We start from the raw sequence: 23391 nt of genomic DNA, 5'->3' as shown, positions 1-23391 counted from the left end.
GGGATCAGGCTCCCTGGCTCAGCCCTCCCCTCTCCTGTTCGTGCCCTGCAGCGGGTCAGTGGGGGGCAGGTCAAGGCTGGCTGGTGGCATCATTAAGTCGAAGCCTCCCTGTGCCTCTCCTGTTTAGGTTGCTGCTTGGTGATGGTGGAAAAATCACCGCAGACAGTTGCTGGCAGAGGAATGGCTCCATTTCATCCGATAGCTTTTACCAGGAAAATATTTGTCTGTCTTCTCACAATCCTCTTTTTCCAGAGCCTGTTTGTCATTTCAGGTCACAAGTATTGTAACCGGGCTGAGTTGATGGCCTGGCTTGTAGCATCAAATCACTGGAGAGCTGTTGCAAGGTCTACAAGAAAGACATTTGTATCTTAGCCTTGGGCAGAGGCTGGCTGCTGCCTTGAGGCAAATATTTCAGCCTTGCAGTAGGAGAGTCCGTAGTTTATTGCAGGGCATTTGGCATTCTGCAGGAGCACGGTGGCTGTACAGAGGGTAACGCTGCCCTGCTAAAATGCCATTTCCAGGATGAAAGGAGCTATGTGCTAGGCTGGCTGCATCGCCTAGGACAAGTCGCTTCATTCCTTTGCACCCTGTCAGTGCTTCCCTGTGGGGTAGTACCTCTCCCAGCTGCTGAGGGGAGTGGTGAGGAATGTAGCAGTATTTACCAACCTCTTTCACATTCCTTCATCGGAACTACGCTGTAAAATTTTTATGCTCCTTAAAGCGATGGTGTTACTTAAGGGTAATAGCAGCAAGTGATACACAGCTGTTACCGTGCGATCTCACGCCCTGCTGGTAGCTGCCCTGTTACCTACTTACCAGTGCTCCGGCCGGTAAGAGACCGTGTGGACAGGGAGAAGCCAGTCTGTACTGGTACCTGCTGTGTGAGCATGGAGACCAGATGAACTTCAATGGGTAATGTATAAATCCTCTGAAGGGCCGGGTTTCCCTGTGCTGGTTGGCAGTAGCTGTTGATGCTAATAGTAGGATGTTTGGATATGCTGCCTGCATTAACTGTATCAAGTGGAAGTGTTAAGGCAGCATGAGTGATGGACCAGTTAGTCACCTGGAGATTGAAAGACTCACAGCAATATACTTCTGAAGTTCGGTACGTGGGTGCCTTGTTGATTTAAAATAAAAGTGAGCTACAGAGTTAGAATGCAAGCTGAATTCGTCACAGATGTCTGTGCTGAAGAACTTCTAGCCAGGTTTGTCAGAGAAGGATCATCTGTCATCACTGCTCTGCTCAGGCAAAATCGACTTCTTGTTTTAAATGGCTGTGTTCTGTGCCGTTTTGTGGCACACGCTGGTTGCCCAGATCCCTCTCAAAATTACTTCACTGGAAATCTCAACACAGCCCCTGAGGGGCAGGGAGCATGATTTCTTAGGGTCTTGTAGCCTGTCTGTCTGGTAAGAAACGTGAGATATACCAGATCAGTGTACCATCTCCACCTGCCTTGTGCTGGCCGCAGCGCCGTAGCAGATCTGGCTCTGGTTGTGGTGCTGCGGGGCAAGCTGTTCTGGGATACATGCAGAATCTCACAGAGACTTCCAGAACAAAGTCACTGACTCTGTTTCTCTGCCCAGCATCACCTGCCACCTGACTTGTGGAGGAATTCAGCTCACATCTGAAACGAACTCCATTTTTTAATTGACTCTGGGGTTTTCCTGTAGGATTTGCTAGCTAGATCTCCTCTATCGTCTGGAGTGATGTGGCTGGAACAGAACAAGAAGCTAACACTATTAGAGCTAATTATGCACTAGGTCGTGGACTGACCCAGTATCCCAGAGCAGATCTGCTCAGCAGTTTAAGAAAATCCTTCTCCTTATGCTGTTTTGTAACAACAGCTGCATTTCTCTACTCCCTGTGTGCAGACCGAGTTCAAAGTAGGAACAGGCATCTTCCAAAAAGCAGTGCAGCCTGTCTTTTTAAAACTTTGTGCTCCTAAATATTTTTTTTAAAACTCCAGTAATCAGCCATTTGTACTGTATCTATAATATAATTCCAGGGAGCAAAGGTTCCTTTTCCTTAGCTCTGTTAGGTGTGCCTGTATGGTTTGAAGACACGTAGTAGGTAACACTTTGTCTACCAGTGCTTTCTGTGCATGAGAGGAGCTGCTGTTCTTTCAGTATCACTTACGACAAAAACTGTTTAAGGCTCAAGTCTCAGTAGTTTAGAATCATTGTTATTCGTTTATTTAATATTTTTTTCCACACACACAAATTATTGTATCTGTAAAACTGAAGGGGAATATTAAACACTGTGTCTCCCTGTGACATTTTTGGGTTGCTGTGGAATTGCAAGGTCTTGTAGGTCATACAGAAATCATCCCAAAAGCAGGTTTCACTTCTTGGCTTTACGTGGAGCCACTGTACTGGTCTCTCTCTGCCCAGGGAAGGTATGTGGGCACCATCTGCAGAGTTCGGATTCACCCGGTCACTTACATCATGATTCAGCAAAGCTCCTCCATGCTTTTAAGCACAAATAGTTTTCTGGTAGTCTGCAGGGCTCAAAAGTTAGAATTTAGGAAGAAATGTAAGTATCTTGTTGAAAAAGTGGCAAGGAGAAAACAATCCTCTATGCTCTGGTAATAATACACTTGCTGTAAAACCTATTCCTATAGCCATGGTGATTTGTTTCAGGGGAGCACTTTGCTGTTGAAATAATTATGGTTAACTGAAAACTATTATTAGTGACAGTCATGTTGGACACAAAAGTTACTGTGACAAAAAGAAAGGGCATGGATTATGAGATGTTATAACTGCTGAAAAAGCTGTTTTTCTGTAAAGGGAGGCAACAGAAAAAAGGCAGAAAAAGCACCTGAATATTTAACTAGGTGAAACTCAGAACTGTTTTTAAGAGCTGACTGTGCTGTGCTGGTCTGGGAGGTTGTGATGGGACATATGGATGGATGTTTGGCATCTTTAACTAGTTTTAGAATTATTGCTTGTTAATATTTAAATGATTGTGAACATTGTTCCCATGAAATAATTAGTCGTGTCGAGTTACAGGGAGTTTATAATCGTGTTACATAATTGAAAAGCTGCAGTTCTCACTGTATTTTACTTCGTAAGACTGGGGAACTGGAGAATTTTTATAGACTTGGGCTTGTAAATGGTTAAAATAGTCATCTGAGTCATTCCTTGGGGAAACCAAGCTGCAGCCGCCTCTGAGCTGAGTTGCAGTAACTCAGGCAGGACACAAGAGTTTGAACTTTGGCTCAAGCCCAAGCCTGCTGGCCTCTCGGACCCCTGCAGGTGTGGGGGTGCTGATCTTGCGGTGCCTTTGAGGATGAGGTGCCTCCCAGAGAGCCCGGGTCTTGCTTTGCACGGGAGGTCTGACAAGATAAAGCACAGAGTGGTGTAGCTTCAGGCGTTTTTCAAATGTTTTGTTTTTGGTTTTTTTTCTGTTTCTGAAACGTCAGATTGGCTCTAGCATAGCAATCCCTCGAGACAGGCACAGCTTACACAGCGGTTCCCGGGTTCTGTCTCAGTCTTGTGTCCAAGAGGATTTCTCATTTCAGGGAGGATCAGTACATTCAGTTGACATTTTTAGCTTTCTGCCTTTCTTCCCCTTTGGAAGATGCCAGTGTAATAGATCATTAGGATGTAGAATTTAAGGGACCTTTTCTTCTTGTCTCTCTCTTTCCCCCCACCCCTCTCCTCTTAATTACAGAAAGAGTCAGAGGACCAAACACTGAGTATTTGAGCTGGAGTTTTACACTGCTTATTTGTCCCTTACAGTGAAGACTGTGTAAGGCAGTGATCTGATTTCTTCCCCTCCCGCTGCCCCCCACCATGATGAGGGCATTTGCAAGCCCAATGCTCTCATTTGATACCTTGGAAGATACCTTTTACACGTGGGCAGTTGCAATGGGAGCACCTGGACATGACTACCTGTGAAATCTGAGCGTAGTTTCTTACTTCTTTCTTACTGCATTCTCAAGCTTGATTTTTATTTTTTTTTTTCAAGTAATTGAAAAATCTGGTCCAGGGGAGGGCCAGGGCACCCTCATAACCACTGGAGAGCTGAAAGTGCTTCCTCCAGCTGGCAGTTTGTCTCCATTGACTCTAGGTTGGTGGTGGGCTTGCTAAGTCTCGTTTGGAAGTCATCATCTAACTTAGGGAAGGTGGGTTCCCCCAGTGCTGATACTGTCTAAATCCTGAAATGGAAGCATTGGTCAGGTTTGAAATGAAATATACTTACTCAACAGTATTTTTTGCATCATCCAGTTAACTAGTTTGCTGCGTGTTGCCTATGGCCTATAGCTTCTCCATAGATTTAAGAAGGGGAGATATATGTACAGCAGAGATGGTTTTGCTGTTTCTTTTTAGTGTGCCCTTTATCTGGAAATATTTGTGCCTAATATGCTAACGTGCTAGAATGGATAACTTCACAGAGACCAAGATTAGTAGGGCTGTATCCAAACACCATACTCCTTGCACATTTACTAAAAATTTTCTCACGAGTGGAACCATTGATGTCTGTTTAGACTGGGAGCTGTTACATGGGTGGGGAAGTACAATTAACATGTATTTCATTTATTTTAAGTGTGAAAATTTCCGGGCTAGTAAGGACGTGTACCACAGCAGTTCACTGTCAGATATGGTGACGACACCACTCAGCCCTGTGCAGGATGATGTATTCTGGAGCATGAGTCAAAACGAAGAACAACCCCCAAAGGTACGTGAAATTTGGGGTGTTTGGCACTATCAGTAGTTAATAGCACTCCACTCAGTTCCCCTGCGCTGTGTAGTATCAGTCCTCTGGACTTCATGAAACTCAGTGAAAATCTCATTGCTTGTACACTAACTGGGTCTCGGTAATTTAGAAAGAAGATGGAAATTTATAAGCAGGCCAGTGTTGGGATATGTATGTACATATATTATATACGTGTGTGTATATATATTATATACATATATGTATGTATATAATACCTGCAGGATCTGCAAATGCAGGTCTTTTCCAGCCTAAATGATTCTACGACCCTATGCCGATACACTTCTTTTGTTATGCCAAGTATTTGTAGCTGCCCTTTCTCTGAAAAATGTGTTTTGTTGTGGAAGAGCTCATTAGTTTGTGTAATTGAGGTGATGGTGTATTTCTTTTTAACCGAATTTCTAAGAATAAGTACAAGAATGTTTGTGTGGGGATGTTTACATGCATGTGTGCGTGTATTCATTTCATTGCTTTGCAGCTGGGGGTGTGCGTCTGTCTCTTCCCCCAGCCCTTTGGTAGCAACGTAAGGTAATGCACCACGCAGGGAAAGCTGCATTAAATGACCGCAGATACATTTCCCTGTCTGCCTTAAATACTGACCAAGAATAACGCCAACTCTACGGAAGGGTGCAATGTCTTGTGGTCTGCACCCTGATAGATTGCACAGGCTTGGAGCAAACTGGAAGTACCTGCTGCTGACTTGCAGCTTCCAGTGTTGCTATCATGGAAGACCTCTCCACAGGTCCTGCTGAAGCATTAGTCATTTGTGGTGGTTAGCCTTATTTTTGCATTAATACAGGGTAAGCATTAGGTTTATTAACTGAATCTAAAATATCACTAGCAACCTTAAAGCATTTGATTAAATCCTTAAGGTTCCAGAAAGGACAACCTCTAAATTTTACAGCAGGGATCAGCCTGGCCATCAGAGATGCCTTTCAAGGTAAGCTCTTTGGTGTTTTATGCTTATACTAATGCTGATTTACCATCAATAGGAAAACTAAAGCAAATGTATTAAAAACAAAGCCATAACCTCAGTAACACCAAAACTGACAGGGGTTCATACCTCATTTAAAAGCAGTAGCAATTATTTTGTCTTTTGAGTCAGTTTGTCCACAAAAATAACTAACCAAACTTCCTGATCTTAAGCCTGAAGGAAGTATCTCAGCTAGCTTCCTTTAAATCAGTTATGTCAATCACTAAAGAGAAACAAGCCTCTTGTAGATCTCCTTCTCTTTTTCATGCAAGCTAGTTCTGTCTTCTGCTGGAAAGCCATATTTTTAATATATAAGGGCTGCTAGAGCTGTAATAATTCCTGCAACGGGTTGTTTCATTTGGTTCAGCTTGTTTGACATGCCCAGTGGCTTGCATGCAAAGTGTGCATCTGTTTCCCAGTAAATGGGCAGCACGTTGTGCAGTCATTTAACTTCTTGTGATCTGGTTATGGTCTACTTTCCCTTCAGTTAGAGTAAGTGGCTGCTGAAGGTGCAGCTTACTTGAGATCTTAGCCTGTCGACACTGGTGGTGGCAGGTGACAGTAGTAATCATCAGGGCTGCCTGGATGCTCATGCAGGTGCTCTACATCAGCACCTGCGCCACTCAAAGGGGACTTAGGTGCCTGGATACTGACAGGGTGGGGGTCCAGCCCCAACTCCCTGTATAGGCACTTGCAGTTACAGCTTGTGAAGCTTGTGCCTGTAGCTTTGTTTTGTTTGGTAGTAGCTTGAACAGGCTGCCTGTAGATGTATCTTGACTATTTTGGCAGTCTGCCCTTAAGTCTAGTGTAGTTTTGCATATCCCAGGAGAAAAGACCAAGGATGCAGAGAGCTCAGCAGTAAAGGGTAGCTGCCGCTGGATGTCTAATCGGGGAACATAATGCTGTGAGAAACTAGGGTTGGAGAGATCCGAAAGGGAAGTAGCTTTAGCTGACGTAGCAGGATAATGTGTGGCACTTCTGATGAGCCGGTGTCAGAAACATCATCTGAAATAACTTTCAAGTCAAGTCAAGCCCTAAATGCTCTCTACTTAGGAATTATAGGAGGCAAAGCAGAAGAGAAATGTGTAAGTAAACCACAGTGCTACAAGTGAGCAGCTTCAGAGCCTGGCAGGGTGTTTTACTGCCCGATGCATTCCTTTCTCCATTGATAAGCCGGTGATGATGTATCTTCTAGGAGGGTACTGAAGCAGGTTTCGTTATCCGTAAAAGCTGTGAGATTTTGGAATTGGGAGCAACACAGATCTGAAGAGGCCAGGGGGGAGGTACATACAGTAGGGTATTTTGTAATGACTCGGGAATCTCTGTAATCTCCCAGAATGACTGCCCAAAGGAAACGCTCCATCTTTTTCTCCCACTACTGGGTGGCCCTGTTTGGAGCAGCAATGAATATAAAATTTTTGTTGATCAGTATTATATCATCCAGTAACAGCAGGGAACTCGATTCAGTGGCCTGGGAGGTCCATTCCAGTCTGTGTTCCTGTACCCAGGATAGTCTGATCTGCTTTTTGTCTTTCTGTTTAGTAACACTCATCAGCCATCCCCCAGGGGACACGCTCTGAAGCTAAACAGCAGCAGCAGCAGCACTCCGGGTGACAGGCAGTGGGAGATGGGATCTCATCAGAGCAGCCAGTCAACCTCAGGTGATTCTTAAGTCCAAGTTTTATCAGTCGAAACGTGCAAAATTCTTATCATGTGCAATGGGCTTCTGCGGGGTGTCAAGCGCTGCTTTGCAAATGGCATATTGTTTTTAACGAGGTCTTCTGGTGGTAGGCTTTTGAAAGCACTCTGATTTTATGGTTCCATGTTCCTAAAATAGAAACACTTCCTCTTTTGAGTCAAAAAGTGACTGTGAACATATTTCCATATAGAAAATTTGAATTGCCTCAATTAAGAATTGGGGGAAAAAATCAGTTCTGTTGCACTTACTGACACCATTGAAACTCAGCAGAGCCAACATTACAGACATACAGATGTAATTCAATACTAATGTTCACCCGCTGGCATTTTCTGTATAGCCCTATGCTGCTTTTTTGCATTGCCCACTGAAAAGATGATACAGATGAGCAGTTGCTGTACACTAATATTTCTGCACACTAATAATGTGCCGGCTGAAGGAGGCATGAGATTCTCTGTACAGCACCTTATGAAACATTCCTCCAATATGCTTTGATTTGCAGAAAGATAGGAGAACTGGAAAAAAAAAAAGAAAGAGAGGTAAGTAGTTAAAATGTAGAGATATCTCATCCAATTTAAGCAAAGTGCAACGTTGTAAGCTATTTTGGTATCATGGGTAGCAGTGTAGGAATGCAGTGGGCTTGCTCATGATGGTGCAGACTTTTTGCAGTGCAGACTTCTGTTCCTGAGACATGACCTGTGATCTGGCAGATGGGGGCATGGAGCAGAAGTGGACAGCTTTGTTCCTCTATTGTGATTCCTAAGGTCACTTTTAGGGCAATTTCTTGCAAAGCAGTGGTGTGTTAAACACTTTGCATCCAGGTTGACTACTAAAGATGGGGAATCATGCCCAATTTGCAGCAGGGTGGATGCTAAAAATGCTCTGAAACCACACCAGTGAGCTGCTGAGGTCATTTATTTTTAAACTGAGGCTCACATTGTTAGTTTGCAAGCCCTCGATAAATGAAGACCAAATAGCTTATTTATTACACTTACACAATCAAGCCAGTTTTGCTTTCACTAACCACACAGAATGGGAAGCTTTACTTCAAGAGAAATCCAAAGCACACTTTAAACTGCTTGAGTTTTGTTTCTTTTTGCTCTTATGTCATTTTATGTTCGAATAACAGCATAGAGATGAACAACGTGCAGCAGCCCAGCTCAACTTTGCAATGTCTGCATGATGTGTACATCCTGTGCTATTTTGGCATGGGGAAATGAAAACCTCACCAGCAATGGAAAGAATAGAAAACCTCCCTTGTGGTTTCAACTGTCTCCTTGGGTTCTTAAGTGTCATTAAATTACAGCTAGTTCTGGCTTATGGTGTTCCAGAAAGAGTTTGTTGCTTTCCCAAACCCACAGGGATAATGAATTGGGCAGGAAAGGGCTATAAATACTTTAAAGCTAATACTTCTACTGAGTTGCTTAGGTACTCGTTGACCAATAAGAGATTCTGCATTTTAAAAGCTTTGCAAAATACATGAATATGTGAAGCCATTGCGGTAAAACTATCTAAATTACCAAATACAAATCCCAATGTGTGTGAACTTGAATTCTGCCCCCTTAACTTGCACGGGGTCCCGTTGGTAGCAGTGGGACAGCCATGGGAGAGACTGCTGAACAAGGTAGACATTGAGCTGGCTCGCGTGTCCCAGGGGCAGGGTGAGGGCACGTCTGCTTTCTGTCCCTCCCTTCCCCTCCATCAGGAATTGTGTGCAGAAGACAGCAGGTCTCCAAGGCTGCTTCTGTTCTTCCCCAGGCAGCTGTGTGGGCACCGAAAGGGAAGATGCGCTTAATTACTTGCAAGCATCCCTCCTAACGTGGCATCAGCATGTGCGGACGGACGCCAGCTCCTCTAGTCTTACTTGCTTGGGTATTCAGTAGCTGTGCAAGCGTGGTGGCACATGTAGGTCCCCATGCCACTTGGGAGCGAAGCAGCTTCCTTGCAACCACTACCTGACCTCGGGCAGTGTCACGAGGTGCCACCTGACTCGAAGTTGGCCCGCAGCAGGGGCCAGCTCTCTGCAAAAGTGAGGGCTGCTGTTAACTGCTTCCCCACGGCGCAAAGTGGAAGTGGGAGCTGAGAAGTGACACTCCGTGTGCCCCAGGGGAAGCAGGGACTGGAAAATGGTTCTCCCAGTGCCACTGTGGGAAACGGTGAATCCTCTTCTGCTTTTAGCTTGACCCCGTGCTCCTGAGTGGAGTTTAGCGCAGCTGTTTGCCCACAGTCCAGCTGGGTTTAGAAAATCGGACCCTTTAGACTGTTCTTGTGCAATAGTTTTATGAAGGACAAATCTTGGCAACACATCTGCTCATAGAAGCGTGTGTTGGGGCCCCAGGCTCCTGTACCCTCACCCTGCCCCCGCCACCTGCAGCCACAGGAGTAGAGCTGGGTGCCTCCTTTGGTGCTGGAACAGGGCCAGCAGCTGCTGATATGATGAGCTGTCTCCCCTCCAGAAGAGGATCAGAAGAAGGAATTAGCATGCTCTCACCCTTTTTCCCTTGCAAGCTGCCTTCCAGTCCATGGAACAGTTGCTGGTGCGCAGTGGGAGCATGTTGCCAAGGTTTTGGTCTGCTTGTCTCACTCTTGCAGCATTAAACTGCACCAATATCAATTTTTATCCATAATATTGTGGCCTCCAGAACCACTGGGAAACAAGCAAAAAGGTTGCCCATTGCAACAAAGATGAAAAAGAAGTATGTCAACAGACACTGGTATCTGCTTTGGGTGGTAACTATGTGTGCTTGTCTTGCTGGTGTCCTTTCTCTCTCTGCTGCACCTGCATTTAAAAGAAGAAATTCTTTTTTCCCCCCCATCAGGGAATCCAGGACCAGCCAAGGCGGAGAACGCTTTGTCCCAAAACCACTTGCAACTGCATTACAAGCCTGAAAAAGTTTCTCATCCAGGCCAGGTTGTGGTAGGTTCTTTTGCATCCCCTGGTATTTTTGCTTTGTTCATAGTTCCCACCACGGGTCTGTCTGTGCAGGGGGCTGCTCTGGTGCTTGGCTGGCTGAGGAGCCGGAGCCTGCCGGAGGGGCTGGCTGGAGCTCACTGCCCTGTTAGTGTCGTCCCATCAGCTTTCGGTCCACGTCTGACTTGTGTCCAGCTCAGCTCGTTGGCGGGGAGTTCAATTTTCCTGCACCTGATGATAAATCTTTAGAAAGGAAGAGTATGTTGTTAATATTTCAGGCGGTCCTTGATCAATTGTTGTGCAGCCCTAAAGTCAAAACCATGCCAGTGACTTGTGCAAGTATCCAGCGTGGAAGTGCCCGGCAGTGTGCTGCCAGGCTGTGACACTCAGGGCTGCGCTGCCTCTCCGTTCGCTGACGTGCCCCCGCTGGAAGGGGTGCTGGCTACTGCTTTCCCTCATGTGCTGAGGCATTCTTTTTCTCTGGGGGGGGTTGGGGGTGGAATGCCTAGCAGACAACTGGAGCTCACAGTGCCTTCTGCAGGAGCTCCTGTGTGGCACGCTTGGCATTTTAAAAGTTTGTGGGATGCTTGGCATTTTAAAGCCTGGGTGGCTCCAGGGGACGGCTGCAGCTCACCGGAGTCCCCAGCCCCTCCTGGCTTGTCAGGGACTGGAGCTTTGGAGAAGACTCTGTGTTTAGGGCATTGCCGCTGGCGTGAGTTGCTGTGGGGCTGGGGTGTCTCGCTGCCCTGGGGGGGTGAGCCATGGCTGTGCTGGTGTTGCTTTCCCAGCCCAAAGGTGCTTTGCACCCCTTGGCCCAGGCACAGCCCGTGCTCAGACATGGCCCCACAAGCCTCCAGGTAGCCCAGGGCTAGAACGAGACTCAGGCTGGTGCAGTCCTCTAGTCCTGGTGCAGAGCACTCCTTTCCTCGTGCGAAACAAGGAAGTACTTCTGTGCTCTTGCAAAGCATGAAGGTTGAATCATGAAGACCGAGTCACAAAGACATCAACTTCCTAATAAAGAATTTTTGGTGTGGAAGTTACAATAACTATATGTGCTGGGTCGGTAAAATACTGCATGTGCTCTTTAGCGATGGGCTCTGCCATGAGAGAAAAAAAATCAACTGAGTTTTCTTTACTCAGAGTCCAGGCTCCTTTGCCAAGGTGAAGGATGGTGCCAACTCGTTCGTAAAAGCAGCAGACTATTCCTCCTCAAGTGATGAAGTTGGCAGCAGTGATGAAGAGGACACGAACCACACAAGGTTTGCTTGATTTTTATTTCTCTTCCATTATTACTATTATTTTCTTCCTTTTTATTACACACTTTTAAATACCTGGAAAAGGTTGGCATGCATAAATACTGCTTTCCCTCTGAAGTTACTATCAGTCATTTATGTCAGTTGTAATTAAGCAGTTTAATCACACTGTAATGAACTCCCGGGGGTGAGTGTTTGCTCCATCAGATGTATGCAGTGTAATAAGCTTTGATGACTTGCTGCTCTGGGACAATGAAGAAATGTCTTCTTTTAACTGAATATCAGTAAGTAGTGCTTTTATAGAGATAACTTCACATTGATCTACGTGTAAATGGAATATTTGAAGGAATAAAGGAGAGGGAAAGAAAACTGCACACATTCATGCTAAATACAGGTTACAGTTAAAAAAGCAAGGTAAACATGACCCTTGTATTCAGAGAGTCTCTTCGCTGTGGGAGAAATAATTACCACTGGAAAGCTGATTCCATCACCACGGCTGTTTATAAAGAGGGAATAGCGTAAGCAGGGTATGTTTTTGTAAAATTTGCAGTATTTTTAGCATTGTTATTTTGCACAATTTCTGTGGTTGCCAGATGATGCTGTGGCTCGTACCAAGCTGATCTCACCTGAACTGTTTCCCTTTAGCTTTCCAGTTCCTCTTGTTGATTTTGTGACTGACATCTTGTGGTGTTTTACATGTCATACAAAATGTGTATGGTGCTGAGAAATAACAGAGCGCAAATAGCTTGCTAGTCCAAGTGAGAGAGAGTCGGGGGGTCAGTTGGCCAGCGCTGCTGTGTGGAACAGCAAACAGAATTATTTTTTAGCATCGATGAATGAAGCTTCTAATTTTCTTGCAAAGAGACTTTGGTTTAATTCAAGTTCTAGGATTTACTTTGAAGTGCACCACGAGGCCACAGAGCTCTCTGGGATGGGGCTCTTGCTCTTCTGACATGATTGCACATGCAGTGTTGTCAGTCCTCGGGAAGAGATGCACAGATTTGTAGCACTGTTGGCACGCTGTTGTGTTGGCCTGGTACCAGTCCTTTCCCCTGTGCTGCTCTGAGGAAGGTAGAGTTTTTGTGCCTGCATATGCTCCTAATTTGCATTTCAGTTTTCAAAGCTGAAAAACCTTGTAGCCTATTCAGCGCACCTGAAAGAGCTGTCTTTTTACTGTAATGCCTTTATTTTCTTGCTGCTCCTCTTCCAAACCACCTTATTCTGGTCTGTAAAAAGTTTCGTTCACTCTAGGTCATAGAATTTATCCTAGACCTCAGAAAGACTCTACATAAAAATATGGATTTGCCCTGTAGCAATGACTTTGCTGTGTAAGTGTTAGGTCGCTGTGATCCTTGCATGCTGCAATGATTTGAAGGAGTGGTATCACTGCCTTTGAAAATCTGCATGTGTTATTTGCATCTCCTCTGTGTGTGAGATCCACCAGTCCTCTAGAGAAAGTGGAATGAGCGCGATGATCCCTGTCAGGTTCGCCTTCCCGTGCACACAGCCACCGCAAGAACTACTGCAGAATCAGAAGTATAGTGTCGTCTGTTAGCAAAGTCCCTTCACCTTGGCTGAACGTCATTTGTATTAAAAGAGAGATACTTTGGGAAAGACATCCTGATTATTACCAAGTAAATAGCAAAAAAGATAGTGATCAAAGTGAAAGGAGCAGCCAGCACTGAAACTTTGCATATTTAGGATAAAGTGAAGGTTTTTCTTTCTCTTGCTGTCTAAAACATGTGAGTGTAGGATCTGACGTCCCTTGCAGTCTGTAGGGCTGTTTCTCTGTGGGCTTTGGCTGAAACACCTTGGTTCAAGTTTTAGATGGCTATTGAAAACAGTCTGTGTTTTCTTGTTCTTACCTGGGCTGTGGAATGGCTTTTGATGTCCACGCTCCAGCTTTTATGGAGGTGCCCAGTAGGACTGGGTTTGGAACATGCATATGTGCAAGATAAAAAACTTCATATTCTCTTGGATGAATCCTGTTAACCACCCTGAGCAGGCTTATTTCTGAGGAAGCCACGACTAAGGGCAGCTGTCTTTCACCAGTAAAACAACTTCTGGTCTTGTTTTTCTTTATAGTGAGATGAGCCAGAATTCTTCCTCACACACACACCAGATTTTTATTTTAAGGAATCCAGCATCTTACCTGCTTGCGTAGCATATCTGTTCCATTGATGCTCATTTCTCCTGCTCTGCTGAGAGTGCTTCCTCCTGCAGTGCCTGCAGCAGTCACAGTCCCCCCTAAAACATTGAGTTTCGTGGGACTCATTCTGTAGAGTTCAGTTGCCTCTCTCTGCCTTTTTATATACTGTTCCCTACCAAAATTTGGACAAGGTGGGTGCAGGTGTGTGCTTTGCTAGGAAATAGTTTCTCCCTCTACTAAGTGGGAGGTTGGCATCATTTAAGATCGGCTGCTGCTTGCTTTCCGGATAAGAACAGGTCCTTGCACTCACCATTGATCCTACTCCATATCTTGCCATTCCTTCTAAGTTTAGGATGCAAATATTTAGATGATGACCCGAAACAAAACAAAAAACAAACAAACCAAAAAAACCACCACCACAACAACAAAAAAAAAGCCACAAAAACTTCTACTCCTTCACTGCGATCTTCAGTTGGTAGCTTTTTCACCAGACCTTCTTTGTTACCACATTGGGCATTTGAAAAAACAGACCGTTACAATCTACCAGTTCTCATGTGGCTCTGGTAGGGCTCTTCACACCAGCATCCTGAATCCAGTCAGTTTTATTTATACTGGAAAGGCAGACATGTAATAGGCTTAAATGGATTGCAGTAATAAATGTATGTAAATAAATAAGTGGAATAGATAATGTGGGTGGAAATGCACAGAAATGGGGCCAGAGCCTCCCTGACAGAAGTCTGAGGCAGCTCCACTTGGGTGAAGAAGTTTAAAATGCAGATACCACGGGTTGTGTGGGAGGCAATAGTATGCTAGGGAATATCACAGCAGGTGCTTGCCTTGTTCTTGCTCTTTGTTCAGGTGTCTGCTTTTGGTCACTGCAGAAGGCAGGATACTGGGATAGGTGGGCTTTTGGCCCCAGCCAGTCCAGCACGTTCTTCTGTCTCTCTGTGCACTGGGCAACATTCTCTTTCTTTGTATGTAAGGTGAGGATGTCTGTGTTTCAGGGACTGATTCACAGTATGAAATCCCAGTGTAGCCTGTCTTTAGGCACTGGCAAAGATACTGTGACACAGTGGAGCCCCGACTCTCCCCCTGGCAAGTGCAGGTGATGTTCTTTCTCTGGAAAGCAGGGTAGCTCATCATTGCACTGTGCCGGGTAGTGTACAAGGGGAGACAGGAGCAGTTTTGGAGCAGGCAGTTCTCAAATGACAGCTTGAGGGACCAGCTTCCACTTGCCTGAGCTATGCGTTGTTGGAAAAAGGATGAGTGAAATGCAGGGAGATGAAGGGATGCTCTGCATCAAGGTGGGGATGCTCTGCATCGAGGTGGGGAGAGCTCCCTGCTGTGTGCGAGTGGTCGTCAGGCTCGAGTCCATTCAGGCACATCCACAGACTAATCAGCTTGCTTTTGTGCAAGAACCTGTAAGAGTAACTAGTGAATGTTAATTATGCTTTGAACATGTGTATGTGTGTGGAGGGGTCTTTTTGGGTTTTGGGCTCTTTTTTTTTTTTTTTTTTCTCCCTCCCTCCCCTCTGAACTAGTTCTGTTCATTAATTGGAGTTTGTTACCAGGCAACTGCTAAGCAGCAGAGTGGCAGATTTCTCAAGGACGAGAGTACCAGATGGAATTGAACTGAAACCCCAAAGCACTGTCACAGAACAGAAGGTAATTTGGCCATTTGTAAGGGGGTGGGTACAGTTGGGGGGGGGAGCCAGATCGTTAACATGCATGATAAACGCTGTATCCGTTTCTTCTCGGCAGCACTTTCTCTCTGAAGTCCTGCTCTGTCATTGCAAATTATAGCTCTAAGCCTTGAAAAAATGTGTACCTTCAGGGTTTGTGCTTCCTATAAAAATACTTACATTTAGGTATGGAATTGTGCTTCTTTATTTGTCCTTGTTATTGACCTGGTAGTAGTTTCTGATGCCAACGTATTTCTTGAAGGCGTTGGGCAGGTCGCAAAAAGCAACACTGTTGATTATTGTTGGTGTGCATTGTGGCTGTTTTTAAAAATCTTGACATTTTTTTATTCCAATTTAAAGAAACCTACCTCTTACTACTTAAATTATTACCAGAAGAGGGGAAAACCACCTTACCTTTCCCTACTGGCTTAGCAAAAATACACGTCTTCTCGCATGTCATGTTGTGGTTCCTTCCCGGCTGTAGTTTCTAGTAGAGACTTTGTCATGTGGATTTACCCCTGTGATAAACGTCAGTGCAGAAAAGATGAAGACAGAAAAAGCAGAACAATGTTCTTTGTGGTCAAAAACAAAAAAAAAAAATATCACAGTAATAAGACTGGCACTCATCGTCAGAACACTTCTCACGTATTACTGAGTGTACTTCTGTTTCACAGATCAGGATAATAAATTGCTGTGAAACTGGTGTTTTCCCAAACTGCTTGTATGAGCTGTGGCAGGGCTAGGAAGAAAAAGGAGTTTTCATTACCTCTGGTGTGATTTCTAAGCTTCAAACCAGAGTGGCATCCTTCCTGACTGAGAATGGGAAGTCCCACTTCGCCTTTGTCACACCATCTCCGAGGAGGAAAGACCCTGCTTCAGAGAAGGAATTACAAACGGGGCATAAATCAGTATTTCTTTTGTGGTAAAGCAGCCCAGTGCTTTGCCTCTCCCCTGATATCCAGGCTTTGGAAATAGGCTGCTTGAGGGAAAGGAGATGGATGAGGTCTTTGAGGCCCAGACTGAGGATGAGGCAGGATGGAGAAGAGTGGAGGTCACATTTTCTGATGGGTTTGGGGAGGACGATGCAGGAGTGAGAACGGACAGATCACTGCCGCCTCTCCTAACAAACCTTCCCTGATGCCTCCAGTCTTCTCCCTCCTCCTGACACAGACTCCTGTCCCTTCTGCCCACCTCTGCTTCACCAACCACAGCCGTCATGAGTCTCCATGACTTGTTCCAACATCCCTTTCCCTGGCCCATCAGCACGAACTGATTTGAGGTAGTTTGAATGGCCCAAATGATTCGAATGGGCGTTCGGTTGAGTTCAGCTAGATCTGACTCAAAACTGAACAAAAAAGCCCCGTGCTGGCTTGATTCCCTAATCTTATACTGGCACGTGTGTTTTGGGTTGGGTTGGGGGTTTATATCTAAATCAAAATGTATAATACTTAGACCATCCATTTGACTTCTAGTTAATGACTTGTCTTTTAAAAGGCAAATATATTTTATTTAGAATTATCTACCTTTTTTATTTTTCTTTTCATATTTTGGCCAGCATTGAAAAAAGCTGATCTGATTTCAGTTGGTTGTTTATCGAAGTCTGTATGATGCACAGGCTTACCTTGAATTCAACCAGCCAGGAGCTGCTCATGTTTGGTGGTGCTTTTTGCTTCGGTGTAAATCAGGAGGAATTTTCTGGTGTAGCGGTTGGCTCCCATCACATTCTGCACTCTGGTGCCGATGGCTTTCAGGTACCCTGACCGATCATGGCCAGGGGTGGATCCCCCTGCGCTGCCCGTCCCATCTGGGACACCGCTTGCTTTACACGTCCCATCTTTCTTCTACTTAAAGCTTCTAACCATGTATTCCCAGAAAGTGACCTCTGACTGTATTTTCTGCTGTCAGGGAGAGAGCATGTGTCATGCCTCAGACCTTACGTGGTTTACAAGTATTTCCTTGAAGCTGGTCACCAGCCATCATTGCACTGGAAATGCTGATACTGGATCCTACTGAATGTCATCATTCTAGACTAAGCTTTCCTAATTCACTGAATGGACAGTAGCGATGAAATGAATGCTAAGGGTGCAGAACTGGGAGGTACCTGCCTCTGAGTGTGGTGGGCAGAGGCCAGATCTGTAACGTTAGGACAGGCCATTTGATTCTGTCTCAAGTGTGTCTGAGGTTGAAGTTGCTTCTTTACCTGTGGTTGAGGAAATGTGGATGAGGAACGTTTGTGGAGCGCTTCAGGAGTGGAAGCCAGTGTTGGTTTCTCAGGTGTTTGCCACACGCTTTTTTGTGTTTAATTATTTATTTTAATCTTTCCATAGGGTTTGTCTTTACATGATGCATCATGCAGAGCACTCCTCCCCATATGCTCATTATCTCTTGTCCTAACTAACAGGAGTTGCATAGTGCATTGGACGTATGCTAAATTGGGAGTTTAACTCTATGTTCTCATGTGCAGGATCAGATTTTAGGGAAACAAATCTCTGGCACCCCAGAAGGCCTCTGGAGCATGAACAACCAGAACTATCTCCTGCCAGATCTCCTCCAGCAAAGCCAAATTTCAGACTCGCCTGTGAACCCACCAAAAGTGCCACTGACTAACCAGGAACCTCAGAACAAACCTCTGAATAAGGTAAGAGGTAAACTACAGGTTGAATGAGTTTGTACCATCATTTTCCCCAACCGTTAAGAGCTGAGATTGAGATCATTTTAACTTCATCTATCCTGCCTTTTTTTATTATGAGATTTTTCACCACATCCCTTCTTTTCTTGAAAAAAATTATCTAGGGGATGGGTAAGAAATCTTGCAATCCCTAACGAGATTTTCTTGTTCCACTTGTTTACCCCCATCTCCCTTGCTGCTCCCTGTTCTTTCCTTCAGTTTTTTTCCTCCCCTTTTACCTGAGCTAGAAGGGCTTGTACCCTCAGCTCCTTTACCTGTCACATCAGCAACGCAGCGCGCTCGCCTGCCTCTGCACGTTGTCCCTGGCTCTCCCCATCCCAATGCCCGGTGGGGTGGGCAGGGGCTGGGGCAGCGTGGCGCAGCAGCCCCGAAGGGACCCCAGCACCGCTGTAGGCACAGGTGGCTCTGGGGGAAAAGTGTGTCCCTGGAGGTGAGTGACAGCTCTGTCAGGGGGTCACATCCTGAACTGCCTTATCTGAGGCACCAGCATCCCCTTGCTGCAAGGGGGTTGGGGCAGACGGGGCAGCGGGGAGTCACGGGCGGGCTGGTCGGGGGAACCGGTGATCTCAGTGCAGTGCAGCCTGGCTGAGCATCCCAGCACGACTGCTCTGGCCACCTGTTACTGAGTTTGTACCGTGGGTCTGCTGCTTTAAGACTCTTCATCATGGCTGAGTGTGCTGCATCCCAGTTCTTCTGAACCTCGGAGGCACCCCACTGCTGTGCGCTGCCCGCTCCTCTAGAATGGCCCTCCTGAAGCAGCTCTTGTTTTTCGTTGCAGACCCCGTGCACTGAAAGCACGCCGTCAAAGAGCAGCACCTCGTCTACAACGTCGTTTACTTCATTCATAGATCCTAGACTTCTGCCCATCACCCCTCCCACCAGTCCAGTAGGACCTTCCTGTAGCTCTCGTGAGTATGCTTCACCCTTCTCATAAAACGTCACTCCTGGTTTCTTTTTTTGGGGGGAGTGGGGAGAGCCTATTGCTTGGAAATGGAGACTGTCAGTAACATCTCCAGAAACCGAACCTGCACATAGCTATGAATGTTCAGTGCACTGCTTCTGCCCTTCTTCCAGATGTGCTCTGCTCTGCTGCTGTGCTACCACAGTGCTTACTCAGGAATGCCTGAGGAATTTTCCAGATGTGTATTTGGTTTTGGTTTTTTCCCTCTGGCTACATAATGCTCCCAAGGTGTTTTCTCATGCCTCTGGGGTTTTTTTCATTCAGCCATAAAGAGGTCAAATGTGAGCTGTAGCCAACTGCTTACGTTTTTCATGATCGTGTGTGTCTTTCATTCTAGCATCCAGTGCAAAGCCTGAGCCTGGCAGGAGAGAAAATGCCAGGAAGGGCTCCGTTGTCAATGTCAACCCGACGAATATCCGCCCGCAGAGCGACAGTCCAGAAATTCGTAAATATAAGAAGAAATTCAACTCGGAGGTCCTTTGTGCTGCGTTGTGGGGTAAGCTCAGAAGTACTTGGGCATGTGTGTGGAGGGAAGGCAGCAGCTGGAGAGGCTGGCAGTACGTGCCAGGCAGATTTCACAGTTGTATTGAGCTTCTCCCATCAGAAAACCCTGGAGCGGATCGCCGAGCAGATACCCGAGTCACTCACGTGGCGCTGCCTTCCTGGTAGAAGGTGGCAAACAGATGACTCACAGTTGCAAAGGATTTTGTGCCTCAGAATGAGAAAATGTTTTGGTTGGGCACCAAACTGAAACATCGTTGAAAGAAGTTGCAAATGTTTTAGTAGCTTATGCAGCTCATGATGCTTACTCCTGGCTGAGCTGCAGAGCAGTACAGCTGGTCACACTAAGCCCTGACCCAGTGGAAATAATCCAGACCTGAAGCTGTTTGCTCTCGTGTGTGTGAGGTATTCCAAGACTCTGAAGCAGGGCAGGCACCAGTGTTCCCTGAAGCTTGGCTTCCTTAGGTCCTGCTGTCAGTGCTTACTCAGAACCTCGCTGGATCACCCCTTTTACAGGGTTGGCTTCATATAGTGTAAAACCAAGATGAATGTAGTCCTTGTCCCAGTCTCTGGCTAAGCTCTTGACTTATTTTAACCATCTTCCTACTTTGGAAGAACAGATGTATTCTGTGGGGCTCACCCAGCCTTTTACTACTACTCAGTTTTTGAGTCTGGAATGGCAAATAAGTCAAGCAGACGCAACATTATCCAAAGGAAATACAGATTTCCAGTTTACAGCTTCACAGATTTTGTGTAATGTGTGTTTGTAGGAGTCCAGGATTTCAAATTAAGAATGGAGCTGTGTGGCAAGGACTGTAGATGTGCCTTGAGGTTGAAGAGCACCAGGTACTTGTCAGAGCATCGCCAGCAGAGGAGGTTGCTTGTTATAGCGGAGTACTTCATGTAGTTTCTTTAGAACCTGCTGATTAGGAAACATAGCTGTCATGCCAGCCGAACATGTTTTTGACATCCTCTGATGTTAGCAATCCACTAAAGCTTTCACTTCCTTGGGAGCAGGTGGATTTCAGAGGGATTTGCTCCTTGAATTTGGCATTTGAAAACATTCTTGCAAAACGGACTTTTCGTAAACACGCACTGTGCTTCCTCATAACAGCAGCCCTTTTTCCCACAAGTCTGGTCCTCCAGTGTTTTGAGTGTTGTATTTGGAGAAAGAGGGAAATTTTATTATTATTTTTGTCTCTTAATTGGTAGACACTTTTAGATCATTTAGTTGGATCTCCTGTGTTGCCAGTGGAGTGGATCTGGACTGGGACTTTTGCAGTGCTCGCAGGCACTTCCCAAGGTCACCTGAGGAGTTGGAGTTCACAAAGCATTTTCCTTTTTGTTTACATCAACATTGACCTCAGCGGAACTATCCTTGAATATCCTTCGAGTTACACGGGCATATAAATGTTCTGCTAGGTAAAAACTGTAATGGTGAAATCCTTTTTTCTTCTATTCATTTTTCTGGGAGGTCATCCACAGAGCAACAAAGAAATTATCGGGTACCATTAAGTGAGACTAAATAAGAATCAGCTCTCAAAACAGTGAACACTTGGTGGCCTCTGAATCGTTAGCTGATTTATGCAGGATTTTTTTCCCATGTATCAACAGGAGTAAATTTACTGGTGGGAACAGAGACTGGATTGTGGCTGCTGGACAGAAGTGGGCAAGGCAGAGTTTATTCGCTGATTACAAGGAGGCGATTCCAGCAAATGGATGTTCTGGAAGGACTCAATGTGCTAATTACTATATCAGGTTAGTTCAGTGTCTAAAAGTATCTGACCTGCACTGGGGTTGGAAGCAATTAAAAAGAAGAATTGGGTTATAAACTAGGTTGAGGAATTTCCTCTTACAGAAAATCACAGGACAGTTATTCTTGTTAATAGGAAAACTCTCTTGAATTTTTAAACATTTACATTCTCATTTCAGAGAGGCTTTGGGATGTTTCATTACCTGGGTAATGTTTAAAATGGTTTGGGGGAAGTACAAAGTGTTTCATATCCTTAAAATGAACTGGCTCTCAGCAAGTTACAGTTTGTCACTCTTTTTGCTTGTTTCTGTGATGGGTGAGCATTTATCAAAGTGCAATTCTATTAAAATATCATTAAGTAGCCTCAATCTGTGTTCAACAAGATGTACGAGCGGTAACATGAGAGTGATCTATACTGTGAAAGCATCAGTAACATTAAATGGAGTAGCATCTCCAACGACTGCTGACAAACAGCTTGGACTCTGCCCTGCAGGGTACTGGGGCCTGTATTCCCCATGTGTGAGAGCGGCCTCAAAGGATGCTTAGTACATAACAAGGTCAGAGATGTAGGTCCAGCAAGGAATTGCAGCTCCTTGTCTTCCATCCAGACTCCCCATGGTAGATGACGGCAAGAGCTGGACCATGTGGCCAGGTCCAGTTGGTTATGTGACACAGTCCTTCTCTTTAGACCAACCTGTGATCCCAGGCTGATGTTAATCATATGTACTTAAGCACTACAGTGACAGAAAGACAGACTGAGATGAAAGATGACAAAGTCATTCTCACCTGGAAAGGCATCCAAAAGAAAATAGCTGCCTGTAATGAAGATAGTCAGTTAATTAGCACTGAATGAGTCATGCAAAATGGCCATTGTAGGCCATGGCTGTGTTCCTTCCTTCACATCAAAGAGTGAATGCCAGATAACGTGATTATTTCTGATAACACATGCCTCTGTAGGGACCTATTCTTTGGCCTGAGGGAAGAATTTTAGTCAGGTGTGAAAAGCTTGCATGCAGCAATTGCGTGTGCCACAGGCCACAGGGCTGCTGGTGTTCCAGGTGCCTCCTGCGCGTCACCATCTGCGAGGCACAAACACCCGCTCTACCCAAAGTCACCAAACTGGCTTTTTGTGAGCGTGGGAGCGTTTGTGCTTCAGTGAGTTAAAGCGTTATGTCTGTCTTATCTTGCAAATCCTAGGGAAGAAGAATAAGTTGAGGGTATATTACTTGTCATGGCTGAGAAATAAAATTTTGCGCAATGATCCAGAGGTGGAGAAGCGGCAAGGCTGGGTGTCTGTGGGTGACCTGGAAGGCTGCGTACACTACAAAGTCGGTAAGGACTCTTTGGTTTTTTTCCTCAGAGAGTTGTTGAATCATCCTTTTGCATTTTGGGACACCAACCTTTTTCTTCAGGTCTGTTTCAGGATTGTATTGGGCTGAGTATCTCCGGGTTCTTTCAAACCTCCTTGTTTGACGTGGCAGGTGCTTTGCTCCTGTCATTCCAGGTAGCATCTCTTTTTGCAGCAGTTAGCAGGTGATGTTACGGGTATTCCCTATGATGGCTGAAAGAAGGGAGTGCCAGCCCTGGTCTGTTGCTCAGTTAGTGGTTTAGAAAATCTGTAGTTATTCAAGGTTTTAATTAGGCTGATCTTTTCCACCTCCGTGCTATTCAGCTTCCCTCCTGGCCCGGAGTAACTGCTAAGAAACTGGACTAGTAAAGTACTAGTAAATCACATTTGTGGGATGTCCGTAGGTAGATCAGATTGGATGTGCTACAGATCATTCCTGTCTTGAGATCATAAAAGAACTAAATATACCTTTGTTTAAACTTACACACTGGGAATGGTACTGTAGCAGCTGAAAAACCATCTTGCTTTTATTTGGCTTTCAGGCAGTTCATTCTTAAGGTCAACATCAGTGTTGTGGTAGTTCCTGTCATTTAACTGAGTGAGGGGTGTGATATATAGCACAAATTTTGCTTTGGTGAAAGATGGTATGTGAAAGTGGCACTTTTTTCAAAGTCAAATAGAGAAATGGTATAGAGGAATGCAGGAGACGGAGAGGTGGCTGACTCATAAATATTTTGTTTGACTTTTTTTTTTTTTTG

The 23391-nt window shown here is 45.3% G+C and overlaps 1 protein-coding gene across 6 annotated transcripts in view; it reads left to right on the top strand.

Annotated features, from left to right (window-relative positions):
* The window catches only part of NRK (Nik related kinase), a 108212-nt gene that overhangs the window by 65783 nt on the left and 19038 nt on the right, over positions 1-23391 (top strand). For all 6 annotated transcript variants that reach the window (XM_080365655.1, XM_080365654.1, XM_080365653.1 and 3 more), the window contains 11 exons: positions 4550-4681; positions 5590-5657; positions 7233-7351; positions 10206-10303; positions 11438-11556; positions 15271-15364; positions 17846-18019; positions 18849-18978; positions 19369-19527; positions 21147-21290; positions 22483-22617. In XM_080365655.1, coding sequence (XP_080221781.1) covers positions 4550-4681; positions 5590-5657; positions 7233-7351; positions 10206-10303; positions 11438-11556; positions 15271-15364; positions 17846-18019; positions 18849-18978; positions 19369-19527; positions 21147-21290; positions 22483-22617 — 1372 coding nt within the window. The remainder of the gene's footprint in view (positions 1-4549; positions 4682-5589; positions 5658-7232; positions 7352-10205; positions 10304-11437; positions 11557-15270; positions 15365-17845; positions 18020-18848; positions 18979-19368; positions 19528-21146; positions 21291-22482; positions 22618-23391) is intronic.

Source organism: Falco punctatus, assembly GCF_963210335.1.
Source record: "Falco punctatus genome assembly, chromosome: 15".
Lineage (NCBI taxonomy): Eukaryota > Metazoa > Chordata > Aves > Falconiformes > Falconidae > Falco > Falco punctatus.
The sequence above is the reverse complement of the archived record's forward strand: the minus strand, read 5'-3'. Positions and strand labels throughout refer to the sequence as shown.